Here is a 15,001-nt window from a genome sequence, read left to right on the forward strand (position 1 = left end):
TATGGACCTCTTTTAGTCTAGTTAACGTTGCCCATGTGTGCATGCATGTGTAGTCAGGCACTACAGTATAAAAAACCTAAAAATGATTACATTCTTAAAAAGAAAGTGTCTCAGTTTTCAGGAAAGATCTATGTTCAACAGATCTTCAGTAAGAGGGAAGGCCTCGAAAAAAATCTACACAATGATTTTGACTGGCTTGGTCTTAGGTATGCTTACACAGAAAACAACTGCCCTTATGAGTTAATGATGTGAGAGCCATGTCAAATCCAGAATTCAGAAGTTCACAATGCTCTTCTTTATGCTCAGCCTCTTACATTCTTTTCACCTCCTCTCCTCAGTGTTCTCTGAGTCTTGGAAGAAAGTAATTGGAACTGGAAACAGTTATGTCATAAAATATAACAAATAGTGAGAATGACACAGACTACCTATTTCTGTCATATTCAGAACCTAGATTCTTTATGTCAGGTGTTCTGGCATCTCTTTTGCAGACCTTGTAATTAGAATGCCAGCCGTAGGAAAGGAAGACATCTTAAGTGAGGGGCAAGCAGAATGAAGCACAGGGTAATGTTGGTGCTGTTAAAGCAAAATCTGGAAGTGATAATGGAAAGTAAATGAATAGGAGGGAAACCAGACAACTGCTTAAATAACAATGTATTTCCTAAAACTTAATCAAAATTTTGGTTTTGGCAATTATATTATTAGGTAGATGAAAACTATTCTAACACAAAATAAAGACAGTCATGAGTTGCCTATGGTAATGATGACAGAAGATAACAGTGGAGTGGGGTGTTTAAAGGAATCAGAGAGAGAACTTCAGAATGGAAAAAAAAAGTGCATTTGATGCTAATGGATATAGGTCTCCTTAGCAAGTGCAAAGTAGTGGAGAGAAAGAGTGACAAGGAATATCTCACTTGCAATTCTCCTATAGCATGAAGACAGCATGGTCTCAAAAGTAAGTAAAATTCAGAAAATTCCCAAGTGTTCTTGCAACAGAGAGTGAGTTATGCTAACAGCATCTGAATATTGTGGCCTTGTCAAAGAGCCACATCAGGGAGAATCCATTTCCAGGCCAAAAAGTAAGAAAAACTGAGCTCCTGTGTAGACACATTTGTGTTTGGCACACTTAATATCATATGTGTACTAAGGAGACCTGATAGTATATATTCGCATGTTCTGTGCACACACACATAAAGAAACTAACTGGAGTGTTGTGAATTCTTCACAAGGAAAATTTGAATCCCAAACTATAATTTTATTTCAATTTCTGTAACTGTCATCGTTGATTTTGATGCCTTATGAGCACTGCCTTCCCTCAAGGTTCGAACACAGAGCAACTAGAGCTTGAAGACACGCAAATGTGGATTCTCTGTGCCAATGAAAACCAGCACTGCCTTGACCAAGCAGCTCAGACAGAGGAGCCCAGACCTGAGTTCCCTGGTCCTCCCATTCACTGATCACCACTGGTTAGAGACCATTCGCCATGGACTTGGGGATCAGTTGGCTTTTCCTTGCCATCATTTTAAATGGTAATTTATGGAAACCAGATGCTGCGTGCATCTGTGTACATGAAGAAGAAAATTGGATTTTGTGAGTGTTTTCTTATCAGGAATATCTGTGTTTGCAGGTGTTCAAAATGAGATTCAGCTTGTGCAGTTGGAAGGAGGCTTGCTACAACCTGGAAAGTCCCTAAAACTCTTCTGCATGGACTCTGGATTCACCTTTAGTGACTACTGGATGAGCTGGGTCTGCCAGGCTCCAGGGAAGGGCTGGAGTGTGTTGAATCTATTTATGATAGTAATAACATCAACTGCGTTCTGTGATATGGTTACCTCTGGATATCAAATGGTCATTACACACATAAAATGTTATGTGTTCCTGTACAAGTGATGTACAAAACTAAACCAGTTAAATAGTCCAGCATGTAGAGGAGAGGGGCTGTAATTGGTATACAAAACTGAGATTCTCAATATTTTTTACTGAGATAATCATATTTCAAAATTAAACTATTTTAAATAACTAGAACACAAAAATGTTCTAAAATCAAAGTACAAAGGTCACAGTACTGTGAGGAAATATACCAATCATGTTTGGCCAAGGAACATATACTAACACTGTCTTCTTTACTTGTACCAATATGTTAGTGCTTCTCTCAGACTTGGTCAGTGAAGCATCTTTCTGAAGTGTGTGACATGTAAAGTATGTACCCATGACTGCCCTAATACAGAAAATAAGTGACTGCTGAATACTCCCCCCAGAACATACATATTATGTATGCTTTGAAGCCCAAGAAAGGTAGCAAGAGACTGCTGGAAGTATGTGATAGAGTTGGGTGCTGCCTTTTAGATCCAGTGTAGCCATAACAATTATGCACATATAGAAGAAACACCATGCTGCAGACAAAGGAAATAAAAGGAAGTGATTGAAGAAAGGATGTGGGAGAGAGTGAGAGGGAAGAGGAGAGAGGAAATGAGGAAGCAGAAGTTTAGCAGGGAATTAGGGAGGGAGGGGAGGAAGGAAAAGACACAAGAGACATGAGCGTATGAGGGTCCAGAAATGGTCTTCAGAAGTGAGTAGCAGAGGAAGGAGGGTAGTAGGAATGACTGATTCATAGATTAGCTTGAATAAGTTTTATTCTTTCTAAATTTTCAGAAAATTTCTGCTTCTGCAGTAAATTCTTGAGTAAGAGATCACATACCAGTTCTCCAGGATAATATGAAATATATGCAATTATTCCTATGATCTTTCTCAAGACCCAAAACACACAATGAAAAATCAGACAAACCAAAGATGAGACACACTGTACATAATGTCTGAAAATGTTCTTCCTGAACAAGGGAGACAAACCACTTACAGGGATGTGTACCCTTCATAGCTGGCACAGGATTGCAGGCTTCCCAGTGTTAAGACCTGTCTCCACCACTGCTATTGACATACAGATTATGCTCAGAGGAAAAAGGAACACAACATATGGGTGTCCAATGTGAAAGAACTGGTGGATATTCTCTGGGATTTCCTAAACAGTTTATTTTGAGCTATTCTCTGCCATTCTCTGATGGCGTGAGAGAAAAGCCCTAAATCCCCTTTCTCTATGGTGATCTTCACAGCAAGACAAACGGTTCCCATTGTTCAAGCAAGTCATCCTCTCCACTACTTGTCATCACTTAGGGTTCTCTGTCTTTTTATTGCTTCAGGTAACATAACCCTGAAGACTGGTTCCATGCTACTGCTTTTTATGAGGTGTCATGAAAGCTGTCCCTCCATCCCTCACCAATTCAGCAATCATATTTAGGAACCTGCATTTGCAATGTGCTTCAAGTGGTAAAGAGACAAGGAGGGAAATAAAAATATACATAGTAATAGAGACACAGACAAACAGAGACTAGGAACTAGGAAATATCCAGGTATGGTGTCCCTGAGAAAGACTTATGTACATGAAAATCAATCTCATGAATCTCCCTTCAGACAAAAAATTAAAATCACATGCACTAAATGTTTGTGCGTTGCCCCCTCACCAATTGGATTTTCTAGGTGAGTGATAAAAAAATAACTTCAATGACAACAGAAAGTATTTCAAGTATCTCCTTAATCCTGATTTCACATCAGGAAGAGGCTGAAGTGCACCTTATGACTAAATTCCATCTAAACACTCTGCTGGGATTTACAGGGATATGCATTGAGGATATGATATCCTCTGTTTTCTGCACAGCATGAATGTGGAGTCACTTAATGTTTTCATCCAAGGTCTGCACAATGTGAATCATACAATTTCCTATTTATATGCAAGTGAGAGTCTAGACAGTGTCAGAAAAATGTTACTCCTCTAAGAAACTCAAGGGGAATTCTCAAAAACCCAAGGGAAAAGTGGATGTCTTGCCCAGTGATTCCCTTTATCCTCTCAGGATCCTCCCTCAATGAACAGAAGCCCTCCTACTCAGACTAAAAGCCAGGCCTAGCTGAGAGGCCCCTGTCCTTCTCACTAGAGCATCCAGTAGGTGCTGCTCCTCTGCCTGGTGACCTTTCCACTCAGACCAGCAGGGGATGTGGAGGACAAACAGGTACTCTGAGAAACAGTGGTCATTTGGGACATGCTGCATTTGAAACTTTTTGATGTCATAGCCTTGGGTTTTTTTCTTTTACAAAAGGAAATCTTCTAGGTTACACTTTACTTGTCATGGCCTATTAATGTTGCTTTTTCATTACACATTAAACATCGGTGTTTCCCCACAATCCTCTAGGATGTCTAATTGATCTATGTCAAACAAATCAACTGTATATATATATATATATATATATATATATATATATATATATATATACATATACAGAGAGAGAGAGAGAGACAGATAGACAGGAGTCTGAAATTATGAAACTTTTTAAGACTGCTTTGTAAGAATTTTGAATAATCTTTAATTCATCCTCTTTATTTTTAGACTTGTGATAGAGAAATCAAAACTTCTTTGAATTGATGTTACTTTTCAAAGTTAGCTTTAAAAATGAACCATCCACAGTTTCCTACTTCTAAACTTGATAAAAAGTGTACAGTTGTTATAACTGTTAAAAGATTATATTTTTGAACATTTGCACTTTGGTAGAAATTACCTTGCACATTGAAGTCCAAGCTAATGATTTATTTACAGGTACATTGTGCGACTCAGACCACAAAATTCTCATCCACAATTATGGACATCCTTGCAGACATCAGTTGTCGTCCCTGGTCCATAACTCTTCAGCCCTTCCTATAGCATCTGAGTTTTATGATTTTCACAGTTTGTGTTTTTATTAGTGCTTTTGTTGTTCCCATAATTATTCCTCTGCACTCTCTGTTGTTGGTTTGTGTTTGGTATTCTGACTTCTGTTTTGTAGGCTTGGAACTAGAATGGAAGTCAAGACAGGAAAAGACATCTTAAATGAAGGACAAGACAGAAAAAGCACAAGGTAATACAGGGGTTGTGAAAAGAAAAGTTGGGTGTAGTGACAGAAAAGGGCTGAAAGGGCAGAAAGCGTGAGAATTTGGGAAAATAAAAACAAAGTCTTCTGAAAATACAAAATTGATGCAAAAGTTTTGTGTTTTGTTACAAAAATGGATTAAATGTCCCCATTGGGCTGACTATAAATATACAGAAATAAAAACTGACCCAAGACAGCATGAAGACAGCCATGTGTTGCCTGGTATCGAGATGGGAAAGGGAAAGGCAGAGTGGGGAATAAAAATTAATCATAGGGAGAACATCAGAATACAAACAATTGAGTGATGAAAATATAAATATATCCCCACAGCAATCATAGAGAGGAAGACAGACAACAACAAGAATCATCTTATTTGCAAACTTCCTGAGGCTATAGGACAGCATCTCTCAGAAGAGTAAAATTCAGAAAAGTCTCAAGTGTTCCTGTCATAGGGAAGTAGTTCTACTTAGAGTGGGGTGGGACCCTACCCAAGATTCACCTAAGGAAAAATCCATGTCCAGCAGAGACAGAGGGACAGACAGAGCTAATATCTAGAAACACAGCTGTGTGTGAAGATTTTTAATTTCACATTGATCCTAAAGATACATGACAGTGTGGAAACACAACATTTTCTATGCATATTATGAAAAGGGAACTAAAATAAAGTGTGGTGAATCCCTAACAAGGAAAATGTGTACACAGAGCTACATTAATGCTTCAATTTCTATAACTGTCAGCAGTGTCTATGATGTCTTATATATGCTCTGAGTACTGCTTTCTACCCAGGTCCACCTACAGAACCTGTTATGGGAGAAAGATATGCAAATAAGGCTTCTTTATGCCCATAAAATCCATCCCTGCCCTTCCCCTGCAGTTCTGGGCAGAGGAGACACACACTGGATTCCCAAGTCCTTCCAGTCAGGATTCAACACTGAACACAGGACACTTACCATGGACTTAAGGCCCATATTGGTTTCCTTTATTCTTATTTTAAAAGGTAATTCATAAAAATGAGATGCTGTGTGTTGTGTGTACATGAGAAAGAGAAAAAAAATGTCTTCTGTGTCAGTTTTCTAACCAGAATTCTTTGTGTTTACAGGTGTCCAGTGTGAAGTGCAGTTGCTGGAGTCTGGGGGAGACTTAGTGCAGCCTGGAAAGTCTCTAAAACTCTCCTGTGCAGCCTCTGGATTCACCTTCAGTAATTATTACATGCACTGGGTCCGCCAGGCTCCAGGAAAGGGACTGGAGTGGGTAGGAGCGATTAATAAAAATGGTGGTAGCACCTGGTATACCGACGCTGTGAAGGGCCGGTTCACAATCTCCAGAGACAATGCCAAGAACACTCTGTACCTGGAAATGAGCAGTCTGAGGTCTGAAGACACAGCCATGTATTACTGTGCAAGAGTCACAGTGAGTGAATGCTCCTGTGAGCTCAGACAAAAACACCCCTGTGGGGAACACGGGACCAGCAGGGGGCTCTGAGAGCACTTAGAGATCTGAGTCACAGAAAAGCCTGCTTAGAGAACCATGCAAGACTGGACTTCTCTGCGTTTGCACTGCCTGTCCTTACCACACTTAGAGATTTTCTCTACACGTATAGTGTGTAGTAATCCTTGAATGTCCAAATGTTTATTCCATGTTTTTTTCTGTTGGGTTATGTGTGTTTATTTATTACAGTGTTTCTCCCTGTTTCCCTTTTAACTCTTTCTGTCTACCTGTCTCTCTCAAGGTCTCCCTCTTTTTCTCCCTCTCCCTCTTTCTCTCGTTGTCTTTCTCACACTTTCTCTAACTACTCTCCGTGTGTGTGTGTGTGTGTGTGTGTGTGTGTGTGTGTGTGTGCGTTTTTGTGGGGACATACGATGCTGAACAGCCTGTTTTTCTCTTTTCAGTGTGTGGCAGATACTGTTACTCAAATGTGCAGTCTGCTCTCATTTTTACCTTTTCATTCATGTGTGTGAGTTGAACATGAGTAGTGAGATTCCAGCACATGCTGTGGTTCAACTACACAGTAGCCTTGAAAATGTCATGGAGTCCAGACTCAGAATAGGGATCACCAACTGAGGGTTAAGTTTCCCTCACTTCTCCTTGTCCTCTTCCTTCTGTTTTTTTTTGTTTGTTTGTTTTGTTTTGTTTTTGTTGTTGTTGTTGTTTAGTTTGATTTATCCTCAATACCCCAACATTCTTAAGATCCATGCTCAGTAAATTTATCCTTTGCAGAATCAGTTATAAGTGCTGGGATGAAAAGAGAAGAATTTGTGGTCCCTAGTGTATATTTCAGTAGTGCATAAATGCAGTCTTCAAAAAAATATTTTCTGCAGAATAATGTGATATTTTAAAAGATTGATCTAGGATTGTAGCTCTGTGGTAGAGTGCTTTTTGATCATGTGGAAGGTCTTTAGTTTAAGAGCCAAACTCTCTTAAAAATAGGAATTAAGCACTTAGACAAATATCATATCTCACTTTCAGAGACTAAAATGAGCCACTCTCATGGCTGGAAAAGGAATGGAAGCCCCAGAATAGGTAGTGCAGTTGTAAAGTTTTGGAGAAGGAGCAAGTATACAGGAGTTCATCTCTTTACTTCCATAACAAGCAGTTCATCCAAGGTCTGCAAATTCCATGACACATTTCTAAATAACTATAAACCATGAATCCCATGCATGGTAAGGAAAATGTTTGGATGGCCTGAAAACCAAACTGTCTAGACTATGTGTGCATTGTGTATGGTTTGCACATGTGTCTGAAGGTTAGAGTTGAGATTGAGTGTGTTTATTGGTTCATTTCTATCTTATTTTTGAAACAGGATCTCACAGTGAACCTGGAGTGTGAATGTGCAGATAGATTCTTGGGATGGCATGTTTTAGAGAACCTGCAGTCACAACCCCCTCCACTGCTGGGAATAGAGGATAAACCATCACACCCAGCGTCTAAGCTAAGTGTTGTGAATCAAGCTAAGCTACTAATACTGGAAGACAGGCACCTTAGCACTGAGCCAACTCTTGAGCCCTGGATATTATAACCATACATTGATAAAAGAATTCTCATATGTAAAAGAAATACATGTATTGTAAAATAATTTTTAAAACAGATAATGTATTGCCATTATAGATTTTTAAACCAATAACTGTTTATATGAAAATGAATGACTTGAGTTCTCATAAATAACCCTTAAAACTGACCATTATGGAAATCTAGAAATGGCAAAATGGGTAGGATCTGTAAAAGAAGAGAGAATGTAAATAATTATCAGAATATATTGTACTGAAGATTTTTCAAAGAAATAAATTCTTTAATTATCAACAGAAGTGTATTTGATAGTATGGTACAGTAAAATATATCTTGAGAGACAGAAGAAAGAAAATCTCTCATAGCTTGGTCTATATGGAAAGTACCTGCCACATAGATGACCCTGTCAAAATAGGAAAAAAGTCATCCCTTTTGTATCCACCCACATAGATGGTGGGACTGATCTAATGGGAGCTCACCAAGGCCGGGTGCACTGGGTCTGAATGAGCGTGTGATCAAACTGGACTCTCTGAATGTGGCTGATAATGAGTGCTAACTGAGAAGCCAATGATAATGACACTGGATTTTGATTCTACTGCATGTACTGGTTTTTGGGAGCCTAGTCTGTTTGGATTCACACCCTCATAGAACTGGATGGAGGGGGGGCGGGGCTTGGACTTCTCACAATGCAGGGACCCCTGACTTCTCTTAGGATGGAGAACAAGGGGGAGAGAGAGTGGGTGGAGGGGAAGGGGGAGTGAAGGGAGTGGGAGGGAAAAGGGAAGATGGGAGGAGGTGGAAATGTTAAATATATAAACTTAAAAAAAAAGTCATAAGTCATCCCTTCTACCAGCGAAAGTGAGAGTGTTTCTGACTGTATTTGGAAATCGGAATCTCATTCTCATTTTATTCATGTGTCTCTGTCTGTGTGTGTTGGAATGTGTGGCTGAGGTTGCAGAGAGTTGAAAATGACTGATGAAACATTTAAGAGTAAGGATCCACCTTTTAAATAGAAGATAATTGTAAATGTGTGACTTTACCGTCAGCTCATTCCCTTTGAAATGACTTTTGCTTAGTGAATTCCTTCTAGACAGATTCACAGGAACAAAAACCCAGAAATCAAGAGAGTACAGAATACAGATGCAAACTATTTCTGCAGTAGACAATGTAAAAATATGTGAATAATAAGTTGACCTATACCAAGTTCCCAAATGTAGTATCAGAAATGTGTCTTTGTTTCTCTGATATTCCTTCCCTGATTTTTGTAACCACAATGAGAATATCAGACAAACCCAAGATGAGACAATCTAAATACGTCTGAAAAATATTCTTTTAACTTACTGAATGTCACAAATAAGAAAAACACAGCACTCATAGTGTTTGTTACCCATGAGTATTTGCAAGGATGACTGTCTCACCTATGTTCTAGCTCCCCCACTGTCACTCACAGTAAATATAGTGCACAACAAATTGAGGCACATAAAATATGTGATTCCAATAAAAGACGTGTTGGATGTTCTAACAGGGCCGGTTGGTTACAGCTCCTCATTTTCCTTCTCTGGTGATTTACATTACTAAGGCAGGTGACAAAGCCCTTCAGTCCCTCATCCTCTATGGTTATCTCACCACAAGGCAAGCAGTTCCCACTGTTCAAGTACACCGTGCTTCCATGTTATCACATAGGTTTCTGTGTCTTTTTATTACTTCAGATCTCATAATTCTCAAGCCTGGCTGAATACTACTTCTTTTCATGAGGTGTTACTAACTGATGGCTTTCTCATCCATTGACAATGCCATAATCATAGAACCTGGGTTCTTATTTGCTGCAACCGGAGGACAGAGAAAGAGAATATAAAACTACAAAGAGAAAAAAGGACTGATGTAAATAGAGATGTTCAAGGACAAGTGTTCAGGTATGGTGTCACTAATTAGAAATGTAATTAGTCTGAGCCTAATAAGATCAGATCCAAGTCAGTCACTTGTGTTTTTTCCCAATGAACACATAAGATCATACATACTAAATGTTAATAACCACAAGTTATCTTCTATATGAGGAATAAAAATAAGATGCCTCTACCGACACCAAAAGAATATATTCTAAGTTATCAGAAGTATGATTTCTGATCACTATGAACCCCAAATCCATTCTAAATCCAATTTATGAATTTTTAGAGACATTCAAATACAACAAGTAAGTTATACCCCGTTCTACCGTCATTGATTGAATGTGGACTCACCCTAAACATTTCCATCTTTTGCCTGGCAGATCTGCACAGTGTGACTCAAAATATTTCTTGTTTGTCAGGGATTGGAAACCCAACCAGAACCAGGAAATTGTTCCTGAGTATCCATTTATATTTCTACTAAAAAGCAGAAAACAAATGTCAGTCACCTGAAGGGAAAATGAAAACTTCCTGTGCTTCCTTATACACTCTCAGGAACCTCTCCCAATTCAAAGAGCCTCAGGTTCAGGAAGAAAACCAAGGCCTAGCTAGAAGCCTAGAGCCTCCAACAGAGCATGACTGTCCTGGTGCTGCTCCTCTGCCTCATGAACTTTCCAACCTGTAATTTAAGGAGAGAGACCCAGGTCCACCATATATGGAATGTATGACTGATGATGTTGCTTGACTCCAGGTGACCTGTCCCAGGTCCAGGTCCAGTTGAAGGAGACAGGACCTAACCTGGTGCAGCCATGACAGACCAGACCCTGTATCTCACCTGCACTGTCTCTGTGCTCTCATTAGACAACTGTCATATACACTGTGTCCATCAGCCTCTAGGATTGGGTCTGGAGTTAATGAGAATAATATGGAATAATAATAATGAAAACACTGGTTATAATTCAGTTCTCAAATCCTAGGTCATCAGCAGCAGGGACACCTCTAAGAGCCAAGTTTCCTTAAAACTGAACAGTCTGCAATCTAGAGACAAACTGTATATTACTCAACCAGAGACACAGTAATGGAACTCCAGTATGAACCTGCACAAAACCTTCCTACAGAGACTTCAGGACCAGCAGGTGGTACAAAGGGCCAACTGAGACTCCCCAGCACTAACACAAGACATTTCAGTGTGCTGAATCACAGCAGGTGCACAAGCCCATGAAGAGTTGGCTTCTCTGTTCCTTGGCTTGCTCTGTGCATCAAAGTCGTGTTTCTCATTGCACTCTTCTAGAATTTAGTCTGTACTAATGTATAACTCATCTGAATATTTTCAAAGTCCTGTTTTCCACTTTAATATTGATTTTTTTCTATGTAATTTGCAATTTCATCTGAACAAGATACATAGCATCACAGAGGGCAGACCTGGCTGGGCTGCAGGCACCAGGATGAATCTTGAAGAGACTCAAGGATCATATGGAGTGGGGGTGGTCCTTTGATTCACAAGAGAGTGTCATTTAATTCTCCAGTTAGAACAGAATTTAAGATTTTGGTAAGAGCCAATGGATCATGCTGGAATACTTTGGTAGGACCTATAAACCATTAACCTTGATTTCCTCCAGTCTATATATAATCCTCACATAAAACATGAACATCAATTTCATCATTGACCCTGGCTATGCTCTGGTAATCAGACCATAGAAAAAATGTGGCTAGAGAAAGCAGCTGACCTTCAGGAGCCTACAGGAGGTTCATGGCTAACACACTGCTAAGGTGTCCCTAAGCCTCAAGTTCCTTTCTGGAAATGCTGTCAAATCACAATGTAGTTTCTATGTATTAGGGTCTATTCTGGTTTTGTCAGATTCCTGGTGTATAATCAATTTGGTTTTGGCTAAAATAAAATACCCTACCTTTACCAATGTATTTAAACACATTTTAAAAGCTTACAAGATTTTAATTTCATCATGTAGCTGCATTTCTAGATCCATGACTTCCTCCACAGAGTACTTACTTACACTCATTCACTTGCAAATATGTTTTGTGGTCTCTGCAGTGAAATCTGAGTCACAGATCATTGATCTGAATAACAGATGTTTCAGACTGTAGCACCTGTAGGATTCAGGGAAAGGGATGTGTGTTGTGGGTTATCCTCCATCACATTCTTGGAACCTTCTGGCTGATCTCACTGGAGAAGACCAAGTGGGTGTTCAAAGCAAATTTGAGCACCAAATGTAACATGATTAATAAAACTCAGAGACAGGAATAGGGGTTAAACCTGAAGGTAAGGCCGGGTGATGGTGGCACACGCCTTTAATCCCAGCACTCGGGAGGCAGAGGCAGTCGGATCTCTGTGAGTTCCAGGCCAGCCTGGTCTACAAGAGCTAGTTCCAGGACAGGAACCAAAAGCTACGGAGAAACCCTGTCTTGAAAATCCAAAAAAACAAAAACAAAAACAAAAAACAAAACAAAACAAAACAAAACAAAAAACCCTGAAGTTCAGAAAAGCAAAACAACCAGCTACTGGCTTTTACCTCTACCTCATTTCCAAAATGATAATTCTGCCTCCAGGAATCTCAGAATGAGACAGAGTCTGAGAGCTGTCTCCTCCAGCTTTATAATCCACTCTAGTTCTGGGATTAAGGGCATGTACCACTACTGCCTAGTTTCTATGGCAAGCTAGTGTGGCTACTGGGATTAAAGGTGTTTGTCATTGCTAACTTGTCTGTAAGGCTGGCCATTGTGTTTGTCTTACTTTTCTGATCCTCAGCTAAGGTATAGTTATTAAAGTGCAAATGAAATGCCACTACACCTTTCAATGGGATCATAGTTCTTCTAGACATTGATTAATAATGTGTAGGATCATCAGAGAATTAGAAACAAAGGCCATATGAAGAGCAATAGATTAGTTGTGTGGAAATGGAGTGGGATTTTCATTTGCAACAGATTGTTTTTGCATTTCCATGTTTATTTACTGATACCACAGTTACACTGTCTCTCCATCTGGATTCTCTGTCTAAAAGCCTGAGCCCCATAAAGTCCCATAAAGAACCCTTCAATGTATGGTGCTTCTACCTCTCACATTCCCACAGTCCTTATACTATGTGTCATTAGCATGGAGCTTTTCCTTGAATTAAAGTGGATACTTGCAATAAACCTGCTCAGCCAGGGCACTAGTATAGATGGGACAGGGTCTCAGGAATAGGTGGGTAAGAGCCAGTGAATGATACACACAAGACTCAAAGGAATGGCATCTGAATGTATTTATAGTAGGCCCGAGGCTCATCATATATACAGAAAAAAAATGTTTAACAGCATGTATTGTTTTTCACATTATACAGATTATTCTTGGAATCATTATATCAGATGCATGGAAATAGATTTTCATCAGAGAGATGTCCCTGGTATGAGCCTGCGATGGTCATGCTTGACATGGCTTGGCATTTGTTTCGATATAAAACTTTATCTAGGCTATGAATTCATTGCATTTTGAGCTAAGGGCAATCAGTCGGTGTTCATAGTCAAATAGTCTACTGTCTTTTTATATTTATGAAATACATTCAGAAGAACATCTTTTCATCTCCTCCATGTTTCTAACTCCTTTTCAAACCTTCCCCAAAAACCAATCTCAAGACGTTACGGGTATTTATCTCTCTCTTCCTATACTTATCCTATCTTTGTGGAATCTGTCTTAATTCCTTAATTAAGTTTGCTTTTTGTTCTTTATTTACTAAACACCACATTAAACCTGTAAAATTTTCTCTTGAATGTTAACCCATCATTTTCCATTAGCATCCTATACTCCTGTATAAATGGCTCATCAGTAGACTCTGGAAACATAAACAAACTATCTTTCCTTCCAGAAGAAATCAGACTGAATTCCTTAGAACATAAATAGATAATGCCAAAAGTTCAAGAGCTCCAATGCTGGAAGGACAGCACACACACACACACACACACACACACACACACCTTCCCTGCGGATACTCTTCCTTGAAGATTTTGCCACATCTTACATGAGTGAACATACAGACATTGTGGAAGGTGACATGACAGGAACTGAAGTTACATAAGTCAGAATTTTCAAAATAAATTTACTGAGGTTGTTTCAGCATACTACCATCTCTGCTTACTAATGTATATCTTGATGTACATTACAAGAGTTGTCTTGTGAGTAAACACTGGAAAAAACATTCATTTCTCTCCTGAGGTTCCCATCAATATTACATCATGCAATTTTTTTAGCCACTTTGAAGCTCATGTATTGAAATGTTTATGCTTTCTGGATGAGTTTTCCTGGTCTTTTCATCTTTAGAAAGATGCTCACTGTAATTTTATAGTGGATTTTATATTTTTTATAAATTTCTAATCTCATAGATTGTTTGTCTTCAGTGTTCCTTGTCAAATACCTGAGTCTTCAAGGGAGTGAAATCTATGCTATGAAGCATCTTTGCTTCCCACTATCTTGGAACTTAGCATATATTCAAGAAATTTTAATTAAATGTGCTTTTTACAGATTCATGAAACCTGAAGTTTATGGTTATTATCATTTTCCGCCTCCAGAAATCCCACAATTATCTCATGAGCTTGTGAGGCCCCATGAATACACCTGAAACTCCTAATCACTCTTACCAATAGGGAATTCCCAAATCCCCATTCACTGTCCAGCCAGTATCTTGTATTTCTCTTTCTGGTCCCTCTTTGCTGAGGCATCCCAAATTTCAAGCACAGACTATCAAGGGCCGTCTACTTTTCTCACTAAACCAGCAAAACAATACAATGAATGATCTTGCAACTTTTACTCTGTGAACATCTCCACTTAGGAACATCATAAAGTCTCAATTGCCAATGCCCCACTATTCTGTCTCAGGCCCTCTCTGTTAAGAGTCTCTATAGTTATATTTTCACCAGACATTGATCCTTCAGTTACCCTGTGTGTCAAGAAAATATAATTGGTAAATTTTCATTTCTTCCTGGCCCCCGTGCTCTTCCCCAAACTCACCCATCATCCTTTACCCTGCACATCTTCTGGTTTTCTGCATATCAAATATCCCCAATGTCCTGCTTTCAGTATATCTGTTGTCCTTAGATGGCTAAGATAACTCATATAGTTACCTAGCTATACTCATTGTACTCTTACCATCTCCCTAAACATCATCCAGGGAGGAACACTG

The 15,001-nt window shown here is 39.2% G+C and overlaps 1 gene segment (V, D, J or C); it reads left to right on the forward strand.

Annotated features, from left to right (window-relative positions):
* The first annotated feature begins 1,480 nt into the window (after positions 1 to 1,480).
* On the forward strand, positions 1,481 to 6,429 carry LOC130882832 (immunoglobulin heavy variable 3-23-like). The segment is given in 2 exon segments: positions 1,481 to 1,526; positions 6,047 to 6,429. Coding segments are annotated over 2 exon segments (429 nt in total).
* Positions 6,430 to 15,001: the final 8,572 nt, after the last annotated feature.

This window comes from Chionomys nivalis, chromosome 10 (genome assembly GCF_950005125.1).
Source record: "Chionomys nivalis chromosome 10, mChiNiv1.1, whole genome shotgun sequence".
Taxonomy (NCBI): Eukaryota; Metazoa; Chordata; class Mammalia; order Rodentia; family Cricetidae; genus Chionomys; species Chionomys nivalis.